Genomic DNA, 23,575 nt, shown 5'->3' with positions numbered 1-23,575 from the left:
AGGTACCACTGTATTTTATTTTCCCATGAATTAGGAAGTTTTGCCATCCACTCACAGCAGATCAATTAGTCCTCCGTAGGACTTAACTTCAGGGTTAGAAAATTTATAGTACAGGTAGTCCTGGATTTAGGACCTCAATTAAACCCGGAATTTTTGTTGCTAAGTAAGAAATTTGTTTAAGTGAGGTTTGCCCCGTTTTTATAAGATTTTTCTTTCTACATTTGTTAAGCGAATCACTGCAGTTGTTAAATTAATGACGTGGTTGTTAAGTGAATCTGGTTTCCCCATTGACTTTGCTTGTCAGAAAGTTGCAAAAGATGTTCACATGACTCTGGGACTTTGCAACTGTCATAAACATGACCATGGGGATACTGCAATGGTCATAAATGTGAAAATTGGTGATAAGTCCCTTTTCCCAGTGTCTTTGTAACTTTGAACCATCACTGTTGTAAGTCAAGGACTGCCTGTATTGATACTGACCTTAAGGTAAATGCTGAAAACGTCATGTGTGGAGCAGCTGTGTTATGTATATATGATAGGCCCCATAGACCACTACACCACTGTTGTTTTGCTGGGTATTTTTCAGGTTAGTTTGATGCAATGCTAGTCAAAGTAATTGCCATTTAATTGCAGACATTCATGGAAGAGATGACCAGGAAACAGCCAGATGTAGATAAAGTTACGAAGACACATAAAAGAAAAGCAGCTGAAACTAGCCCTGTCCAATCTCATATTCCTATATTGGATAAAGGAAGAGGAGGAAGTAAGTAATGTTCTATTGTGAGGCTTTGGGAGTATCATATTTCAAGGTTACTTGCTATTTATAGATTGCAACAGTAATTCACTTTTTTTTAATCACATGGAATGGTCCTAAGATCTTTTTCCCCCCCTCATTTATTCTGGAAAGAATAAACTAGGAGTTGGCAACTTGTATTACTATGGCCTATTGTTTGTGACTCATGCCATCTGGGTTCATAGCTGCCCTCCATAAACGGAACCAAAGTATTATTTGCAACCAAACAAGCATATATTATTATTTTTCTTCTGAATTGCTTTGAAAGATGTAGTTTTTGATGCATGTGCAATTCACTTTATGTTTATCAGGAAAACGTTCTACAATCCCGAATATATATCCTTCAGGTGCTCAGACCCAAATTGAGACGAAGAATCCACGGATTAACCTCTTGCTCAGCAAATGGCAACAAGTCTGGCTCCTGGCCCTTGAGAGACGAAGGAAACTTAATGACGCCTTAGACCGATTAGAAGAGGTTAGTGACAGTAGTTAAAACAGCCACCCCAGGGCCTTAAATAAAGTTCTGTTTCATGGATGAATGGTAATGGCATTCCTCTTGGGCAGGGAGGGACCAACCACTTGCCATCTCTGACACTCAGAAAAATCTGCCGCACGAATCCCAGCAACCGATTAGGTCCCACAGAGTTGGCCTTCTCCAGGTCCCGTCGACTAAACAATGCTGTCTGGCAGGACCCAGGGGAAGAGCCTTCTCTGTGGTGGCCCCGGCCCTCTGGAATCAACTCCCCCCGGAGATCAGGACTGCCCCCACCCTCCTTGCCTTTTGCAAGCTCCTGAAAACCCACCTATGTCGCCAGGCATGGGGAAACTGATAATATCCCTTAGCTATTATGCTTTATGTATGGTTTATTTGGGTTGTGTGATTATTTTATAATAAGGGTTTTTTAATTGTTTTTTAAACATTGGATTTGTACACTGTGTATTGTTGTTGTGAGCAGCTCCAAGTCCTCGGAGAGGGGCGGCATACAAATCTAATAAATTATTATTATTATTATTATTATTATTATTATTATTATTATTATTATTATTTGTTTTGTTAGTTAGTTAGTTAGTTAGTTAGTTAGTTAGTTAGTTAGTTAGTTAGTTAGTTAGTTAGTTAGTTAGCACTTGATTTTCAGCTCAGTTTCTCTTCTAAATGTTTGGAAGGAAAGTACCAGCCCATATAGTAAGTACCCAGTAATACTCCATGGAAGGACAGGGCACCCATATGCTTCTGCAGGTACCAACAGGAAGGACATGACAAGTGACATGCATGACTAAGAAAATAGAATGTTACTACCAACTGTATGGAACAGCATTGCCTCTAGATGAGTTGGGTGGCACACAAATAGAAAGAAAGAAAGAAAGAAAGAAAGAAAGAAAGAAAGAAAGAAAGAAAGAAAGAAAGAAAGAAAATTTGTGACACCAAGTCATTTTCCATTCCTTGCAATCAAATAAGGTTTTATGTCAAAAATTGGGACCAAATGATCTGTAGAATCATGCATTGGTAAAATGGAATCCAATAGTCTCTTCAAAAGATGGTTTTCCAATCTATTATTCATAGTTTAGAGTTATTTTTGTATTAGGAGTAATCACGATGAATGCTAAGCTTTCTTTTAAAAATTGGAAATAATTTTAAAACTTATTTTCAAATGACAGATGAAATTTATTTCTGCACGTTCTTCATGCTAGACTAATACATAGCTTGGGACCCACAAATGTTGAACTGCGGTATGATGGAGCCTTCAGACTCATGCACCCTGACCAAGGCAGCTGGGAGTTCAAGATTAGAGACCTAGGCAGGAAATAGAAAGGACTACCTTGATTTCTCACATTACAGAGGAAATCAATGTTCACTTTTGTCCAGGATCTTAGCATCATGAATATTGGGTACCATAATAATCTCTTAAATGATTTTCATGATTTGTTTTTTTTCAGCTGAGGGAATTTGCCAATTTTGATTTTGATATTTGGCGGAAGAAGTATATGCGATGGATGAACCACAAGAAATCTCGAGTAATGGACTTCTTTAGGAGGATAGATAAAGATCAGGATGGAAAGATAACAAGACAGGAATTTATTGATGGGATTCTCTCTTCAAGTAAGTTTTAAAACAAGCCATTAATCTTGAAATTTCAGATGGCAGGTGAAGAAAAAAGAATGTGAGAGAAGAGGGGTTAATAATTCTTCTTGAGTATCTGAAATAATGTTACTGCATATAACATATACATTCTTAGTGACCAATAGATGGAATTAGATCTAATGGTTATGACTAAGCAGAATTTAAATTGGTACAATCCATTGAAGCATCAAGATAAATGTTTAGTAGTAAGAAAGGTCCATCAGAGGAACTGATAACTTAGAATATGTCTTTCTTAAAGTATAGTCCAAGAAGGGTTCTTCTCCACTGCATCTGGAAGGAGAGTCCAACATGGGTAATAAACCAATCCTATTGGTAGAGACTGAGTTATAATTAGCATAATAATAGCTACCGCCCCCTTACTGCTCCCATGAGCCCCAGTTTTAAAAACTCAGTCTAAGAGTAGAGACATACTGAGTTTTGCTCCTTAGGAGTTTTATTGTATTTTTACATATATGTAACAATGAAATTGTAATAAATTGATGAATTTGACCTGTTTAATCTTGTTCTTTGTCTTTCAGGTTGAAAGGAACACAGAAGAGAGATGAACAGAAGAAGGGGTCTCTGCCCTCCGCGGGCAGCACTCCCAACGATCCTCCTCAGGGGTCTTGTATTCCCTCCGTGGGAACACCCCGTAGAGGAGCACCCAGCCTGGGGTCCCTGACCTCCGTGGTCAGACCAGGGCTGTCGGCTGAAGGTGGAGGGGTCCGCCCCCTCCACTGGGTAGCCTGAAGGCGCTGTAGCGAGGCTCCAGGCAGAGAGCGGAGCTGCGCCTCTCAGCTGTTCGGCGGCCGCCGAACAAGCCGCCGCCGCCGCCGCCGCCGGCTAGGAAGCCGCAGGGCGAGCACAGCAAGCTGGTACGGCCGGGATCGATGGCGAGACCAGCGAAATGGCAAGCGCGCCGCCGGAGAAGCAGAGGACAGCTGCTATGGCCGCAAAGGGGGCTGGAAGCCGCAGCGCTCCCCCCCACGCCCCCCCCCGGAAGGGAGAAAAAAGCCACGAAAGGCATGGGGGCTGCCATCTTGGTTGCTACTTGTGCAACCCAAAAGAGCGGTAACCGGAAGTCCTCCGACAGCTGGTGGGCGCGAGGAGGCTATATGCCCCAGTGCGCATGCGCAATTGGCCAAAAAGACGGTGGCCATCTTTTTCTTGATTCTGAGCCAGCAAAATTTACTGTGTCACGAGCTTGCAGGGCCCAAACGGTTCTTCAGTTACAGTGAGTACATGGAAGAGCAAGCGGGACCCGAGAGGGCTGCCTCCCCTACTATGGCCAAAGAAAAGCCCAAGGGGAAGGCTAAAGAGAAGTCTAAGACCTCACAGGCCTCAGCTTCGGCCTCATCCATAAGGGAGGCCGAAAAACGCATTAAGGCCCTTGAGAAGAAGCTGGAGGCAGCTTTACAGGCCTCCCCAGCTACAGTACCACTGGGCCAGAGGCAAGCAACACCAGACCAAGCCACCACGCTCAGTTTTGGCCTACCTGAAGGGGACTGGTCACCGGATAGGCAATCAGCTATATTGCCTCACACCATGTCTTCCCCAGGCCCCTCATGGAACAGACCGGGGTCAGCTAGCCAAGCTGGAAGGAGTTCCTTGGGCCCAACAGCCACGTTCACCCCCACAGCGGCGGGACTGAGGGCACAGGCAAGCACCTGGCAAGACATGCCACCAGACTTGCAGGACCTTATCGCAAACGTCTATTCACAGGGCATAACGGCCGGGGCCAACAGATATGCTCAGCAACCATCACAACCGGGACAGGTCTGGTCAGCACCGCCCCCCTCAGGCTTGGGGTCCTTATCTGAGGAACCACTTATGGGAGAGGACAGTGATAGGGAGTATGAGCTCTCTGAGGATGAAACAACTCCCGAGCAACCTCAGCCGGTAGGCCTGTTTAAGCCAACCTTGTTCAGGACTCTGTTGTTTAAGGCTAAACAGGTGATGAACCTACCAGGTACAACCAAGACCCCGGAGGATACTGAAAAAACCCCGGATGCCTTACTACAGGAATCCCAGCCTGAGTCAGAGCATTTCCCGGCATCAAATATTTTCCTGCAAGGAGCCAAGCGCCCTTGGCAATATCCAGCTGCGGCTCAAGGCCCATCCAATCTGGAACGTCGATTTTACACGTTCGACGAGGAGGTGGAGAAGCTCCTGGAGTTCCCACCCATAGACCAACCGGTAGTGACCTTGGTCTCCAGCGCCCTGGTACCCTCCGAAACAGGAGAGAGCCTAAAACCGGAGGACCGGAAGGCAGAGATACTTCTGAAAAAGGGACACCAGATGGCGAGCTGGGGATTCAGAGCAGCAGCGGCTGCTTCATTTATCAACAGGGCTTCCCTCCGGTGGATACAAGAGATGCAATCTCGCATGGGACCAGAGGACGGCAGACTACGTCAGGACCTAGCTAAACTGCGAGCCGCGGCGGAATTTTCCGCAGATGCCACGCTGCACGCAGCAAAGTTTTCCAGCAGGGGCATGGCCACTACACTTGCAGCCCGCCGTCTCCTGTGGCTCCGTCATTGGCCTGCCGATCTGAAGTCCAAATGGAGACTGGCATCAGCCCCATTTCAAGGATCTATGCTCTTTGGAGATATTCTGGACAAAGTCCTCATTGAGGACAAGGACAAGAGGAAGGTCCTACCCAGAGCAGGCAGGCGGCAGGACCGGAGGTCGGCACCATATACAAGGCGCCAAACACCCCGCTGGGACAACACCGCAGGAGCAGGCCAGAGCCACAGACCGTACACGCAAGGTCAGTTCTCAAACCAGACCTTCAGAAGCGACCGGGGGTCATTCCAAGATCGACCCAGAGGTTACCAAGGTTCGAGACGGCCCTTTCGAGGGAACAACCAGAGGGGTTTCCGCCGCTCAAAGTGACTCTGCCACCCAGTTTCCACTCGGCGGGAAGCTCCAGCACTTCCACGCCTCCTGGTACGCCACCACCACAGACCAATGGGTCAGAGCTACGGTGGCAGGGGGGCTATGCCTGGAATTTGTGGGCTTACCCCCCAGCCGGTTTATACACTGTCCGCAAGTCAGGAAGCCACAAGACAAACAGCGACTACAAAACGAAATCGCTCATTTGCTGGAGATTCAAGCAATAGAACCGGTTCCACAACAAGAGCAGGGGAAAGGATTTTACTCAAGGATCTTCATTGTCCCCAAAGCCTCGGGAGGCTGCAGGTTGATTCTCAACCTAAAACAACTCAACCTCTTCATAAAATACCGGCGTTTTCGCATGCATTCGCTGCAAACTATTTTGACCTCAATCAGATCACACGATCTGCTAACGTCTATCGACTTAAAGGAAGCGTACCTACACGTCCCCATACACATGGCACACCGGAAGTACCTACGGTTTTGTTCAGAGGGGATGCACTACCAATACAAGGCCATACCATTCGGCCTTTCGTCAGCCCCACGGACTTTTACCAAGCTCCTGGATGCCCTGACGGCACACCTGCGATCTCAATCCATCAGACTGATGGCGTACCTGGACGACATCATCATTCTGTCCAGGTCGCCAGCGCAGGCAAACAAGGACCTAAACCGGACCATACGGACATTGGAGGGTCATGGCTTTACCATCAATCTGGAAAAGAGCCAATTGGTCCCCAATACCAGTCTTTTACACCTGGGAGCGGTCATAGACACCTTGTCGAGCTCAGTCTCACTCTCCCCAGAAAGGATCGCAAATATATGACGGTTGATAGTCGAACTCAACCAACACAGACGGGTTCCCATGTCACTGTTGTCAAAGGTGTTGGGAACCCTAGTCTCGGCTATAGGGATTGTGCCTTGGGCCAGACACCATATCCGAGACCTACAGTGGTTCTTACTACCGGCACAAAGGGCCAAGGTGAGTCACTCACATCGGCAGACACGTATCCCACGGCAAGTCAGGTTTTCCCTGAGATGGTGGACATCACCCGCAATACTCAGAGGTTCCTCCTTTCAAACACAAGACAAGATGATCCTCACTACAGACGCCAGCCTTTACGGTTGGGGAGCTCACATCGGCCCCCACATGGCGCAGGGCAAGTGGTCGGTAGAGGAATTGACACCTATAAACATCAACTTCCTCGAACTCAGAGCGGTCTTCCTGGCTCTCCAAGCCTTCCACGCTATTGTCCAGGACAAACACATACTAGTGCTTACGGACAATGTGGCGACCAGAGCCCACTTGAACCATCAAGGGGGTACGAGGTCGCGCCGCCTCATGGACGAGACGGCGAACCTGTTCGATTGGGCCGAACTTCACCTAGCGTCCTTATCCGCAGAGCATATAGCCGGGACCACCAACACCCAGGCAGACTGGCTCAGCAGGACTACACTAGACCCATCAGAGTGGAGGCTGGATCCGGTCCTCTTTCAACAGATATCGCACAGGTTTGGGACTCCATCTGTAGACCTGTTCGCCACTCACCGGAATGCGCAGACCCCAAGGTTCTATTCACGTTTCCCGGAACCGGGATCAGAAGGGGTCAATGCTCTACGGTCAGCTTGGCCGACAGGACTACTGTACGCATTTCCCCCAGTGAACCTGATACCAAGGGTCATAGAAAAGATTCTCCAGGAAAGGGCAGAGGTCCTGATGGTGGCGCCACACTGGCCACGTCGGCCGTGGTTTGCCGACCTGATGGCTCTGTCATTAGAACCACCATGGAGGATGCCAGACAACATCGTCACCCTCAGCCAGGGGAACCTGCTACACCCGGATCCTCAGTGGCTACAACTAACCGTCTGGCACTTGAAAGGCACAGGTTGAGACATCAAGACCTGCCGGAGAAGGTCATCGATACCATTCAGGCTGCTCGACGTCCCTCGACCTCCAGGATATACCAGGCCACGTGGGCGGCCTTCTGCACCTTTTGCGACAAGGAGGGCAAGAATCCCACGGGGGCATCGGTAATTACGGTGCTGGAATTCCTGCAGGCAGGAATAGACCGGGGACTGGCTCCTAACACATTGAGGAGACAGGTGGCAGCGCTTTCCACCATGATTCAAATACCAGAGGCTCGTTCGCTAGCTCACCATTCGTGGGTAAGAGACTTTATACGTGGGGCCTCAAATTCTCATACACCACCGGTACGAAGATTTCCCTCATGGGATCTATCACTAGTACTTAAAGCCTTGACAAAACCGCCATTTGAGCCTTTGAGATCAATTCCACTTAGGCTCCTTTCCTTGAAGACAGCCTTCTTAGTAGCGGTCACCTTGGCACGCAGGGTGTCAGAGATTTCAGCACTCTCCGTGAGACCGGACTTATGTATATTTTACCCTGATAGAGTGGTGCTCCGTTTGGATCCGTCGTTCGTTCCCAAAGTGAATACTCTATTTCACAGGAAACAGGAACTTATATTACCGGACTTCTGCACACATGGAGACCATCCATCCGAATTAAGATGGCATAAGGTCGACGTACGACGCGCTATAAAGATTTATATCAGGAGAACTGCAGAATTCAGGAAGTCGGAGACCTTGTTTGTTTCCTTTGCTCAACACAGAATGGGACTTGGACTATCTTCCAAATCAATAAGCCGCTGGCTGAAGGAATGCATCCTGGAAGCCTACAGAGCGGGAGGTCACGACCCTCCGCAGGGCTTAACAGCTCATTCAACCAGAAGTGCGGCCACATCGGCGGCCTGGACGACACAGGCCTCTATAGAGGACATTTGCAGAGCTGCTACCTGGGCGGCACCTACGACATTTATTAAGCACTACAAGTTGGACTCATTTGCGTCTGCTGAGGCAGCGTTTGGTAGACGGGTGCTACAGAAAGTGTGTGCATCTCCAACGTCCCAGTCCAGACCTTCTCCCTCCCATGGGCAGTAAATCTTTGGTATATCCCATGTTGGACTCTCCTTCCAGATGCAGTGGAGAAGACCCGTTGTACCTACCTGAACGGTCTTCTCGATGCACTGGAAGGAGAGTCCAAACCCACCCGACTAGTTGAAGTTCAGAGACGTCGGAGATGGGGAGTTGCAGTTAGTTGTGTTAATAAAATTTGGTTATCCTCTTACATTTTTTCCTCGTTTTTAAAACTGGGGCTCATGGGAGCAGTAAGGGGGCGGTAGCTATTATTATGCTAATTATAACTCAGTCTCTACCAATAGGATTGGTTTATTACCCATGTTGGACTCTCCTTCCAGTGCATCGAGAAGACCGTTCAGGTAGGTACAACGGGTCTTCCAAGACCCTCGGGGATCAGTGAAGCGAACATTATTTACCAGCTGTTGAAGATATTTGTAAATGTTTAAAACGATATCACTGTTCTCACTTTTTGTTGTTTATACAAGTTATTTTGTGAAAAATACTTTACCTTAATATATAAGAGGTTCAATATTGAACCTACAGTATTATGTATTAAGATAAAATATTTTTCACAAAAAAACTTGTTATATTGTTATAGTTACAGTATATACAGTTATAGTACATCATTCAGTAAATGCTCTATGAATGGATCATTTTTAATATTAATGTTGATAAATATAAGCTGTGGGTGTATGTGTAACATATTTTTGCTGATAATGAAAATGAAGGGAGACTAGTATTATTTAATCAGCAAAATTAGGAGTGGCACAATGGTTAGAGTGCAGCACGGCGGGCTACTTCAGTTAACTGCTAGCTGTAGTTCAGCGTTTCAAATCTCACCACCGGCTCAAGGTTGACTCAGCCTTCCATCCTTCCGAGCTGGGTAAAATGAGGACCCAGATTGTTGGGGGCAAGAGGCTGATTCTGTAAACCGCTTAGAGAGGGCAGTAAAAGCACTATGAAGTGGTATATAAGTCTAAAAAAATATGTTACACATATAGAATATAGTTTGTGGCTTTAAAATTAACTGCCTGGATGACGGGGTGGTGGTGGGGCGGTAAGAGGCAAAAAGGAAGCAGTATGCTCCCTCCCATATTTGGGTACACCATGGTGATTTGAAACAGAGAGAGAGAGATAAATAAATAAATAAATAAAAAAGTTTAAAGCCAGAAGATTGTTCAACTCTTGTTACATTCGTTCAAAGAGGAGATCCTCTAGTTTTGTCTAGTTTCTAGTTACATCAAGCAAAGTAGTAGACTAGAAAGTCTGCAAAAGTTTCTTTAATTCTATGATTCTAGAAGTAAGCTGTTCCTAAAACTTCATAATTCTAATTATTAGTACTTTTTCCATAGAATTTCCTACGAGTCGCCTGGAAATGAGTGCGGTGGCAGACATTTTTGACAGAGATGGCGATGGCTATATTGATTATTATGAATTTGTAGCAGCACTTCATCCAAACAAGGATGCATACAAACCTCTGACAGATGCAGACAAAATTGAAGACGAGGTATTCTTCTTCTGTTCATCTCTTATTATGAGTATTTTTAGAATTGCATAATGATCATCGATTTACCAATGATGCAGAATAGCTGAAAAATCTAATAACCGTGGTTCTGATTATCCTATTGACAGGTGACAAGGCAAGTAGCAAAATGTAAATGTGCAAAGCGGTTCCAGGTGGAGCAGATTGGCGACAATAAGTACAGAGTAAGTCTAAATAATATATTCATGTCATCCATTGGTTTATACCTAACTACTCTGAAAAGAACCAGAAGATCTGAGTTATTAAACTAAATTTAGACTGTGTGGATTCTGTGAATTTTCTCTAAGTATTAAAACCTATTTCAAACCTTACTAACAGTCAGTGATAATAATAGTCCCAACATAGACAAAGTAATAGAAAATGAAGAAGCTAAATGCTCTGGGACTTTAGAATTGAAGCAGACAAGCATTCTCCACACAGCACTCAACAATTGTTGATTAGTGATGGGCGAACTGAACTCGCACAATTCAGGTCTGTACCGAATTTTGCGGTGTTCGGTATGCCGAACCCGAACCCGAAATCTTTTGAAACTTTGGGCAAAGTTCAGGATCGCATTCGGTGTTCGGAGCTTTGACATCACCGGCAGGTTGCTAAGGACGTCAAGGTGATCACTTCTTGGATTCCATAGAATCTAGGAAGTGATCACCTTGGCGTCCTTAGCAACCTGCCGGTGACAGCAAAGCTCCGCCCCCAGAATCTCTTCATGGGAGGGATTCCCCAGCTCCTTCAAAGGGAGGTCTTCACGTAAAAATAAACATTGTTATTTTTACGAAGAGATTCCGGGGTCGGAGCCTTGACGTCACCGGCAGGTTGCTAAGGACGCCAAGGTGATCACTTCCTGGATTCCATGGAATCCAGGAAGTGATCACCTTGGCATCCTTAGCAACCTGCCGGTATATGTGATGTCAAAGCTCCATCCCCGGAATCTCTTGGTGGGATTCCCCGTTTGGGTTTGGCCAAATTTTGCGTAAAGTTCGCCCGAACTTGCCGAACCCGAACACCGTTGGGTTCGCCCATCACTATTGTTGATAAGAAAATAAAGAAGTCTAAATAGTGGATCACAAGACCTGGATAGTTGCAGAACTGGAGACAGCAGGATAGAATAGCAAGAACTGGAGAAAATTATGAAATTCAAAGACCTGCAATAGAAATCTAGAAAATCTGTGGTGAAAGGAAGCCAAGATAGTACCAATAGTAATAGGCACTTTGGGTGAAATTCTAAAACATCTGGAGCTTCAGCATTCAGCATTGAAAAAATCATCACCAGTCAGTTGCAATAGGCAGTTTTACCTTTAATGTTATTATTGAACAAAATCAGGCCCTTGACTCATTAAGTGGATAAAAATGCCAAATCCAGTCTAAACATTGATTAACAGTGTGACCATCTCTAATTCCTGTTGTTATTCAATTGAAATTATATACGATGATGGTGATCTCAGGTTTTTTCAAACGGATACAGTTTTATGAGAAATTAAAGAGATGTGAGTTCATTCAAATGCAGCCTCAGAATTGTAAGTGATTTTTCTAAGATACTGGTGGCTTTCCTCAAGAAAAAAAGCACTCCTTGAAAAGGTTTGAAACCCTTGGGATAAGGGTTCAGAATAAGTACATGATTGAAATTAAAAGCCTGAGTTCATAGAGAGTGGCTTTATAGGTCTGTTATTTCAAGATTCACCCTCCCAACTGGGCCACCAAAATGGCGGGCAAGTGTGCAAAGATTTATTTGCACATGCGTGGGATTTAGGTTGTGTGTGCAAAACCATTCCTCCCACCCCTGCTGTCAGCAGTCCACAGAAGCAAGAAGCTTGGCGACTTTGTGTTATGTAATACCTATATGGATATCATGCCACCAATGTTCAGGATCTTTTATTGGACTATTCATTAATATTTAAATGGTGTTCTTCCCAACAGAGTTAGAATTCAAAGGTATTTGAATAATACATCTTTATTATTCTGTTTTCATAAAAAAGCATATGTCCAGTTTTATTAGCTTGGAATTGTGTTGAACATGGGGGTGGGGGGTGGGGATAGGGCTTAAATAGACATAAAGGGGAAAAAATGTCAAATGGCTGAAGATATTTGGTCCAAGATGATGCAAGGTAGCAACAGATAACTTAGAATTCCATTCCCCATCCTTTACAGTCCAAACATTTAATGTTAACTGTACGTATGTAAAGTACATATTATATCAAGCTATTTGGAATACGTATGCACTTTCATAGTGTGTTCTGGATTCATGTAGATCATTTCCTGTTAAACTAATTGTGTTTTTTCCCCCCATTTTCCATCTCGTCAGTTCTTCCTGGGAAATCAGGTATAAACAGTGGAATGCACATGGAGTTTCTAGTATTTTTTTAATACATTATCATTTCAGCTTGCAGTGATTTGTCCTCCCACTCCCTTTCACCCTGAGCTAATTCCTTGTTTGCTCAGCTTTGGTGCCTTAACAGGTGTCCTTATACTTAGAATTGCCTCTTTGCCTGTCGCTGCCTCATAATTACAATTACTTTAAGGGAACCAGATAATAGTGGAAAACGTTCTTCAGGTGCAAATGCTTTCAGATATTTTCTCTGTAATTTGCACTTGAAAACTATAGTTAAGATTGTGCTATGATTGATATATAGAATGACTTAGGTTTAGGTTTCCATGCTGCATCCCACTGTCAGGTAATTTACATCACACGTTTTTTAAAAAACTACAGTACTAGGAAAAAGTTCAGGGTACCAATAGCATGTAACCAAGCCCCTTTCATACTGTGTCAATCAAAAAGTGAATTTTGTTTATTTTGTTCAATATATCCTTGTTTCTCTGCTTACTATTAGCTTTTTTTTAGCAGAGTAATATTGTATCATTCAAAACAAACAAAAAAATTAACATTTGGAGGCTAGTGTGTTTCATTTGGTGGAAAGTGGCCCCAGATTTCAGCCAGGATTTAACATATAATAAGTGAAAATTGATTCCACTAAGTTTGAAATTTGCACTGATGCCAGAAGGATTTCCCATCTACTCCTAACCATGGAGTCCATTCAATATTTGAGGCCAATCAGAGACATTCAGTGGAATCTATGCTTAGACAGTTGCTATGATGAAGACTAAATGAAGAGTATTGTTAGATATACTGTCTTGAATGTTTAATAGAAATGATAGAATATAAGAGGTGTAAAACTAATCAAAGTGTTGAAGGACCTGGTGCCTGTGAAGAGAGAGGCAGATAAGAGCTACAGTAGCTTGGCATCCTTATCAAAGGAAAAGAGTTATGTTGTTTGTATTCCCAAATTATCTAAGAGAAATGTAGTAGACTTATTTTGTTTTTTACATTTTTGAAGGCATGATCAGGAATATTAAGTATCTAGATACAGGACTGTAACAAGGTAGATATTTTAGTCACTCCAAATAATTATGACAGGTTGCACTTGTAATGATTTTGGGAAAAAACACAACTAAAGTAAAAGATAAATTTCCCAAAGAATACTGCAGAAAAAGGAGACTCCTCAAGCAACTTCCTAAGTTTGATTTAAATTTGAAATTAAATTGTGTCAGATCCCTCTTCATTTACTGCTAGAGCTTCTGGACATTGAAACATTAATATTACAGCTTGGAACCAAGGTAGAATTCTCAAAAAAAAAAGTCTGGGAAGCAGGAAGATATATTCTTTCATGACTCATCTATGTCGTCATAACTTCCCACTCTGATTTAGGAAAATAACTACAGTCAGCATTTGGATGAAGTTGTAGGAAAGCCTGGGTGAATGTCTCCTGTTATCGTTCCAATTTCTGTGGCTAATTCTTCCCAGAACTATTTAAACAAAATCCATTTTACAAAGGACTTGTATGAAAAACAGTTGCTGCAGCATAAAACTTTATAAGAAGAAAGGAAAAAAGTCTTCATAGCTATGTTTATTTCCATAATTTCATACAGTGCACATTCCAAACTAGCATTTTTGCATACTTCTAAAATAACATTTTGTTCCTGGCATAGCGAGATTTATCTGCTTTACTGTTATTTGGTTCCTAAGAAGTAATATGCTTTCTCCCCTTGCTTAAGCTGTATCTCAAATTATATTAAATCAGTTGTATGGTTTAACAATGGAAGATTTACTAGACAAACAATGTTTGCTTCAATTGTGTAAGATAATATTTGGCGTCTTATTCCATTTGGACTTTGGGGGATACGTGCCCTCCTGAAAGATAAGGCATTAAATATTAGAGAAATTTCGAATTCTTCCCATAGCAGAAACTAACAGGCAAAATGATTTGCAGCACAAGCCACTAGGGTAGAGCCAGGGGTCTCCAACCTTGGCGACGTTAAGACTTGTGGACTTCAACTCCCAGAATTCCTCAGCCAGCTTTGCTGGAATTCTGGGCTGTCCCAAGAAACCCCTGGGGTAGAGCATACAAAAGATTTTTTTAGGCAGTGATTGGGATGGAAGCATTTAAACCTAGTGAACTCCATTATACATTCAATGCAAAGTTAACTGGGCTTTTTCTTCCTGGCCTTGTCTGTCCTCTCATCTAGTTATTGCAATGATCAGGAGTGCAAATGGGTTGCAGAGCAAAATGAAGGGAGAGAACAACAATCAAAGGAAATAGAAAGGGAAGTATGTTCTTCCTCTATTAGGGAGCTGAAAAGTACAGTACAAATCTCTAGATTGAAACAGCCTTTTTGGCTTCATAATGCTCATTCCATGTTTCCATAACACGGGAGTCTGCATCTGGCCATTATGATCCCAAAATAACAAGAGTGCAAACTCTGTCCTTTTGCCTATTTGCAATAAATAAATTGGAAGCTTCAAATTCTTGATTGAGCATCAACCAGAAGACTATTAACATTCTGAATAATAAGTTCAGTTAAGTTGGCTCCCTGCCATGTTCCAGATCTGCTAACCATTGCTTCTTTGTTTGGGCATCATAAGAAATTATTTTTTATTACAGCAGACCAAGAAAGAAAGGAGCTATGTAAAAACATCTATGATTTAAAGATTATCAATTCATGCTTAAACAATCATTTAAGTTTCACGATTACTTAGATCAGAAATGAAGAGAAATTGAAATTAATTTTAATATTATTATATCTAAACACACTTCTCTAAACAAATGTTTGAATTCATATGAAATTACATATTAGAGGTTTCAAACCTTTGATTTGTAGAATTAAAGCTGATTGAATTACCGTTTTTTTTTTTTGGAATATAAGACATACCTGAGTATAAGACGCACCATCATTTTTTGGGGTGGGGAATAGGGGGGAAATCAGCCTATCAGGTATTCACCTGGCTGGCGTCCTTAGTCAGGTCAGATTCAGCACATTATTTTATACCCTGGTTAGGGCTGGAAAAAAAATTTCAGAGGGAGTAGCAATGAAAACAAGCCTGTAAATACTTAGGGTTGGAAAAACAACATCTTCAGAGTATCAGTGAAAAAATCCTGCAAGCCAGGAAGATTATTAGCGCCTCGTTAGGGCTGAAAAAAACTTTTTTGGAGGAAGTGACAATGAAAACAAGCATGCAAGCCTAGAAAAAGGCAACAATCAGAGTATGAGACACACCCAAATTTTCAGCCTCTTTTAGGGGGAATAAAGATGCATCTTAACACTTCTGCAGTTCATCAGACTGGAGATGTTTTTATTTTGATCTTTGAGGACACCAACTCTTGTCTTCGTGGTTTTTTTAATTATTATTATTTCTTTGCTTTGCTTGTCTGCTTAGTTAGCATTAAAACTAACAGGCATGCAAGACCAGTAGAAAAACTGTTAATGCTTTTGTGGTTGGTGTTGAAAAAGGAGGAAACTCTCAAAGAGATGCAATCACTGAGGAATGGTAGATATGCAATAGGTTTTATTGAACTTTTAATTATTATTATTTTAATTGAAAGATAGATTAAATGCAATTATCTAAAATAGTAGAAGGCTATGTGATCAGAGTAGGGACTAAGACACTGGGCTTGTCGATCAGAAGGTCGACAGTTCAGCAGTACGAATCCCTAGTGCCGCATAACGAAGTGAGCTCCCATTACTTGTCCCAGCTTCTGCCAACCTAGTAGTTCAAATCACGTAAAAAATGGCAAATAGAAAAATAGGGACCACTTTGGTGGGAAGGTAACAGCACTTTATGCATCTTCGGCATTTAGTCATGCCGGTCACATATTTGTGGAGACATCTTTGGACAGCGCTGGCTCTTCAGCTTAGAAACGGAGATGAGCACCGCCCCTAGAGCCAGAAATAGCTAGCCTCTATGTGCGAGGGAACCTTTATCTTTACATAATCAGAATATAGCAGTGTGAATAGTAAGGAGCAGAAGAGAGAAATCATAAACTGATTACCTCCCAGATATGAGATTAAATTAAATCATACCATGCAACACACTGGATATACAAAGGGGAAGTTTTACTGAAAGCAAGAAAGTGAAAGAAGCTTCATGTCATGATTAAAATTACATTTTTTTTCTTTCCCCGAATAAATCTTTTCAGTTCTCTCCATTTTATGAAACTTATAGTGTATTTTTAATTATTTCTGCAAGGAAAGTTCAGAGAGGGTTTTTGTAATGAAGGAACAAGTTGTCTGATGTAAGAACTTTATACAGTCTCTTAGTGGGGTTTTTTCTCCTACATGATTTTTAAAAATTGATTTTTGTAAAATGAAGCCAGTATTTGATCTTTATGCTCTGCTTCTACCTCCCTCCACCCCAATCTTATTGCTAGCTTGTGGATTAATACATTCAGTTTGAAAACAGCTTTGATCAACATATGCTTAATGAAAACAGCTTTGGTCATTTTTCTACTAATGATTTAAAGCAATCTAACTGGCTAATTTTAACCTACTTAGCTTAGAGAAGACACTGCTGTCTAGAATATATGGGAAAGCTTTAGCTTATTTTCCTTTCTTCGGCATAGTTTGGTGATTCCCAGCAGCTTCGTCTCGTCCGAATCCTGCGGAGCACCGTTATGGTTCGTGTTGGAGGTGGTTGGATGGCACTAGATGAGTTCTTAGTGAAAAATGATCCCTGCAGAGGTATGTAAGAAAATAGCTTGGACATCACATTCATTCATTGCGCCCATTACTGCAGCCACTGCTTAATTGGAGGAAAGAATGTCAGCTAAATCAGTTCCGCAGCTTAACGTGACCTTTATTTGTAATGACATACTTTTATACATATTAATATGCAAAACCACTGCATACCGAAAAATCTAGGGGTAGATGTAAGCAGACACAAATGATCTTCAGATGTTTGCATTTCAATTTCTGTCATGCAGATAACACGGATAATGGCAAGGAACGGTGGGTGTGGCATTCTAAAATAATCATAGTCTCCTGTTGGCTGAGATTTCACTTACATGCTAAGAAAACAACAAGATACAGGTAGTCTTCCATTTACGACCATTCATTTAGTGACTCTTCAGAGTTAACAACGGCACTCAAAAAGTGGCTTTCAACCAGTTCTTGCATTTACAACTGTTGCAGCATCGCCACGGACACAGGAACAAAAGTTGGGTACTTGTGGACCAGCATGTATTTATGAAGAAAGTAGCAGTAACCGCCATTGATGACCTTCCCACTTGATTTACAACAAGCAAAATCAATGGGGAAAGCTGGATTTGCTTAATGATTGCATGATTCACTTAACAATGTCATGATTTGCTTAACAACCATCACAAAAAGTTCCATACAATCAGGCATGACTCATCAGGTTCCTTCCTTTAACAGTGGGAATTCTGGTCTCAATTGAAAACGTGTGTACAGTAAAGAAAGAACGCTGTTACCCTACTTCTCCTTTACTCCTTCCTGAGAACCTAATTTGACCTTAGAGGTGGGAGGAGCAGGGAAGATGCTGGAGCCAACTATGAGGTTCTTTTCAGGAATAGTTCATGTTAATAGCTAACCATTCTTAAGTTCTCATATAGCTGGAGGTGGGATGTGTTAAGGAGTCCAAAACACCAGTGGGTCTGCTGCTATAGGAAGCAAGATTTCCCCACCCACGCGCACACTTACGTACAAGTAGTGCTCAACTTATAACCACAATTGAGCTAGGTGATATTTGTTGCTAAGTGAGAAAGTTTTATGTGAACTTTGCCCCGTTTTATGACCTTTCTTGTTAAGTGAGTCACTGCAGTTATTAAGTTGTTAAGTGAATCTGGCTTGTCCACTGATTTTGCTTGTCGGAAAATTGCAACATGTGGTCAGATGAACCGGGGACCCAGCAATCATCATAACTAGAAGTCAGTTGCAGGAGAAAACTAGGAGAGAAGCACCAATAATTAAATGAGATTAGGGACATGAGTTACCTGTCTGTTAACTATAAGATGGATTGTGAATAAATATACTCAGGAAAAGGTTAAGGGGGAGAAAAGGAAGTAGAGAAAGAAGGGGAGAAGAGGTAAGTAGGAAAGTAGTAGAGAAGGAGAAAAAAGGGAGAGGGAGATGATAGAGGCAGGGGAATGATATGACATAAAGGGGAAAACAGGCGAGTAATTAAAATATAAAAGGTGAAAATTAAGATATTGGTTTATGTATTATCAAATAGAAATGTATAACTGTATTTTGTTAAAAATTAAGATAGATGTATTGTGGAGAAAAACAATAAAAACTTTATTTACAAATAAATAAATAACTAGGAGTCAGTTGCCAAGCGCAACTGAATTTTGATTCTGTGAACGAGGGGATGTGCTAAGTCACTTTTTTCAGTGCTGTTGGAATGTTGAATGGTCACTGTTGTAAGTCGAGGACGACCTATATTTCGGTACTGAGAGGAATGGGTGTGTTAGCCTCTGTCTTGTCTTTTATTGGTGAGATTGGGAAAGCTGACAGACCAATTCACCTTCTCCTTCCCAGTGAGTTGCAAAAAGTGATTTTCACACTGCATTTAATGGGATTGACCCTATGTATATCCAACAGATAATGGTATTGTTATGTGAGTCTAATTCTTGGTGCAAAGGCCTCTCGGAATAGTGGTCTTCATTTGCCAAAGGTAATGAGCTCAGATTGGGTATCAGATTGCTCTTCCCTTCGGCTTGTTCTTCTTCCTTGGAAGAAAAGGACTTTACAGTTTAGTTTTCCCCCTACATTTTAATTCACGCTGTCATATATCTGAACTAATTAGGGATGGTTTCTGGACAGTTTCAGTTCTAAAATGAATTATTCTGGAAGAAGACAGATTGTCAATAATTAGTACTATTGTCCTGCAACCTAATAACAAGAAAAAAATTGCTAATTGTTCACCTTAAGGATAGTGTTATAAAACTCTGTTTTTAAAATTGCAAATGTCAGCTTTGAAAAATGTTTGGGTCTGAATGGGGTCAATTTAACTGTGATGATTTAAAAAAAATTAATTTTTTTTTCTTTGCTCCTGTGGCTGGTGATAGCAAGAAAAATGAATTCAGTCTGGATTTGGGTAATGGGAGATATTAGAAAGGCAAATAGCTGACACAGATGCAATGATTTGTATTCTTTTCTTTCTTTACTCTGGTCTTTGACTGCGCTGCCTTCCTCTTTATTTGACAAATATCAGTATTAGTGTCTGATGTATTATATTGAGGCAGAACTTGCTACCATGGTGCGCTTGACCGTACCCCTATAGTCCAAGGCAATGGTGAGCATGCCCTTTAAAGAGTTTGCGAGTTTATTTTTCTGAATTCTCACAACAAGCAGAGGGGAACAAAAGAGCTCACATTTGTTGATGGTATTAAAAGGAGATGATGATCGTACTAAGATGGTGCATTTAAAATCTTTACCTTGATTGATACAAGAATTTTCAGTACTTGTTTGACCTTTTGTTTTCAATATTTTCAGTTGGACCTTTGCAGGTATCATTTCTTTCTCCCTGTGTATAATGCTTTAACTGCTTAGCCTGGTAGGAAAACATAAACGTATTGTAGGTGGGATGTGGAAAGTAGGGTTTACATTTACACCTTCTGCCAGAGTTAGAAGTACTGTAAGTTCAGGCAAAAATCTTCTAGAACATGAATATTTTATTAATCAAATTTATACACCTCCCATCTCGTTATCTGATTGAGTCTGGGAAGTTTTGAAATGAAAGACATGTACAAAGACATGGTTTAAAAAGCAGTGTCAAAAGCAGCATTTATAAGGTACAGGGCTCTTAGGCCACCAACCTCACTCAAGATTGCCTGCCACTCTTAGACTCCATGCCAGTTGGCAGGGCCAGGTTTTCATCTTCTGGAAGGCCACCTCTGAGCACAAGATGTTCCATAGAAGAAAGCTTTCTTCCTAGACTTTTCCAGTTGAAATTCTTTAACCAATGAGGTCTATAATATGCCCACCTTGCCTGACTGGATGGGATAAGTCTTGAGGCAAGACAGCTCCTTAGGTAGTCTGGTCCCATGCCATGAAGGGCTTTAAATGTGATAACCAACACCGGAAGTAAACTGACACCATGTTGCCCACACCGCAGACATGGGCAGCCCTTTGGTTGCCCCAAACTGCTCACATGGCCAAATATTGCACTAGCTGCAAATTCCAGATAGTCATCAAGGGTAACCCCATGTAAAGTGCACTGCGGTAGTCCATACGGGAGATAACTAAGACATGAGAGACTGAAAAAAGGGCTTCTCAATCCAGGAAGAAACACAACTGGTGCAGAACACAAGGTTGTAACATAGTATAACTCATATTTTTAAAAAACTGTAACGTGGCTATAACTTTTCTCACTTGTAAGCTAGCCAGCAGGGGTTGTGTGCAGCTCAAAGACATTGCCAAGCACAGCAATTTGCAGTTGATAACCAGGATGTGAATTTGTTGCAGTGTAGCATGAATGTTAGAATAGGAATATATCATATTATATATATCTGGACCTCTAGCATAAAAATGCTCTGCTTACCACTGCATGTATTTTCTGTTCCATGAATTGCAACTTTCAAATCTGGCAAAGGATGTTTGACCATGACTTCTGCTTGTTCTCCTGGGTAAAATGTGAATCCAGGAGAGCCCCCATATTATGGACCGACTCTTTCTGAGAAAGTTCAATCCTGGCCAGTTGCAGAGGGGATTGTCCCGCAAAAAGAAAAATTTTGAACCAACATCTACTCCATTTTACTGGAATTAAGATTAGTTTATTTCATCTTATTTAGTAAAAACATTACTAATCAGTTTGACATATTTAGGCCAGTGCCACAACACAAGCAGAGTTTTATTCCAAATCTGTTCATCTTGTTCTATACAAACTGTGATCTCTGACCTAGAGCCTAACTTGCCAGCTAGCATACTATTGTCCATATGCAACATGCTAAGAACATCAGGACTTACAGTATAATTTATTTTACAACATCAACGGGTCATCAGATTACAAAACAAATCTCCATCTCTATTTATAAACCACTCTCTCCTGCCAAAACTTACATTTCTGTGTATGCATCCTTCTTTTTCCACCAGACATGACAAAAGAAAAGAGGGATGGAGAGGGAACAAGATAGACTCAGAATAAGGGGAAGAAGGGATTCTTGCATGGGAAAGGGAAGAAAAGAGAAAGGAGGAAATAGACATTTGGTGAAGGAACAGGGAGAAATGACTGGAAAGGAAAAAGAGTATTTTCAGAGTATAAGGCACACCAGAGTATAAGACGCACCTTGCTTTTGGGAGAGGAAAATAGGTCTGCCTAGCGTCCTTAGTCTGTTCAATGTTAGCACATTATCACCTGGTTACGGCTGAAAAAGCCTTTTTCAGAGGGAGTAGGAATGAAAACAAACCTGCATAAGACTTAGGGTTGGGAAAAAACCTTCAGAGGGAATAGGAAGCTGGGAAGATCATTAGTACCTAGTTAGCGCTGGGGGAAAAAGATTCAAAAAATTTACATTCGGAGTATAAGATGCACCCAAACTTTCAGCCTCTTTTAAGGAGGAAAAAGGTGTGTCTTATACTCCGAAAAATATGATATACGTAACTCAATATAAACGGCTCAAAACTCAACTGCAGAAAAGGCGACTTCAGCAACAGAGTGATCAATGCCTGGAATGCACTACCTGACTCTATTTTCTTTCCCAAACCCAAAAAGCTTTAATATTAGACTGTCTAAGTTGACCTCACTCCATTCCTGAGAGGTCTGTAAGGGGTGTGCATAAGTGCACCTTTGTGCCTATCATCCCTGTCTTACTGTCCTATTCTCCAAATTTACCTGTACCTGCTTTGCTTTAGTTTATGTTCATACAAATACCTGCTATCATGTACATGTTTTGATAAATAAGTAAGTAAGTTGTTTCAAAGGGTTTAAACTAATCAAATTAGCAGCTAATAATACTCAGGCTAACAAAGGCATTCTAGTTTTGAAGTACTGGCAGTTTCTACAAATAGGTGTTGAGTAAGGAGACATTATGCTCCTTATTTTTTTTGGAAAGGGCAGCAATGATTTGTAACACAACTAGATTTTCTTCATTTTCCATACAAATCTGGAAGGATTCCTATTACATTACATTTTGTGTTGTCAAAAGAATGAAATTCTTTTAAATACCAGGGTATAGGAATAAGGAAAGTTTTGAATTGTTTTTTTGTGGTTTGCTAAAATTAATTTCAATGTCCCTAAATAGGAATCTAAAATTGCCTTTTTTTTTCCCAAAGAGTTTTGCGAAGTTAAGATGAGGTATTTCATCCATAGTAGTCCAGAATAGCCAAGCATGATTTAGTTAACTGGAGAGACTCGAGTTCAGGTCCATTCTCAGCCACAGTAACTTCTTGGGTGACTTTAGACCCACCACTCTCAATCCATTCATCTTCACAAGATTGCTATTGTAAAAAAAAGTGCACTTTGGGGAAGGAAAATTGTGCTTTATAGGCCACATTGAACTCCTTGAGAAAAGTTTGAAAATAAAATTGAATGAATGTATAAATGAATGAATGAATGAATGAATGAGATTTATTTCAAAACATAATAGAATTTTTAAGATCGACCTCACTCAAGAAGGAGAGGAACAAGATTTCAATCTTTTGAAAATCTATAATGAAAAAATCAGCCGGGTTTAGAATGATAAAATGTGAATAGTAATGATTATTGCAATACTGTGTGGCATTTTGTCTTCTTTTTCAGGTTGGCATGGTTTCTTCCATTCCTTTTTTTGATTTTTGTTTTGTTTTGTTACATTTCTTCATTTTGACAAGAGAAGATTTTTGTCTTTTTTTTTTCTTAATCTAGACAGCATTGGAAGTATTTGCTATTGAAATCATACTAGGAGTCTTTGGTATTTCCTGAGACACTTGATCTCGGGTAGGAAGAGCTAGCAAAAAGTTGTGTCAGATTCTCTTTCTTGCTCTTCAGCTTTGAGTCTCTTGCATATGCATCTGCTGTGATTGA

The 23,575-nt window shown here is 41.6% G+C and overlaps 1 protein-coding gene across 12 annotated transcripts in view; it reads left to right on the top strand.

The window, feature by feature from the left end:
• The window catches only part of LOC139156879 (dystonin-like), a 400,586-nt gene that overhangs the window by 369,336 nt on the left and 7,675 nt on the right, over positions 1-23,575 (top strand). For 11 of the 12 annotated variants that reach the window (XM_070733016.1, XM_070733011.1, XM_070733010.1 and 8 more), the window contains 7 exons: positions 634-763; positions 1,105-1,268; positions 2,729-2,891; positions 10,097-10,251; positions 10,377-10,451; positions 12,584-12,601; positions 17,175-17,292. In XM_070733016.1, coding sequence (XP_070589117.1) covers positions 634-763; positions 1,105-1,268; positions 2,729-2,891; positions 10,097-10,251; positions 10,377-10,451; positions 12,584-12,601; positions 17,175-17,292 — 823 coding nt within the window. The remainder of the gene's footprint in view (positions 1-633; positions 764-1,104; positions 1,269-2,728; positions 2,892-10,096; positions 10,252-10,376; positions 10,452-12,583; positions 12,602-17,174; positions 17,293-23,575) is intronic. The other variant, XM_070733022.1, reaches the window with a different exon arrangement.

The sequence above is a fragment of the Erythrolamprus reginae genome, chromosome 1 (genome assembly GCF_031021105.1).
Source record: "Erythrolamprus reginae isolate rEryReg1 chromosome 1, rEryReg1.hap1, whole genome shotgun sequence".
NCBI lineage: Eukaryota > Metazoa > Chordata > Lepidosauria > Squamata > Dipsadidae > Erythrolamprus > Erythrolamprus reginae.
The sequence above is the reverse complement of the archived record's forward strand: the minus strand, read 5'-3'. Positions and strand labels throughout refer to the sequence as shown.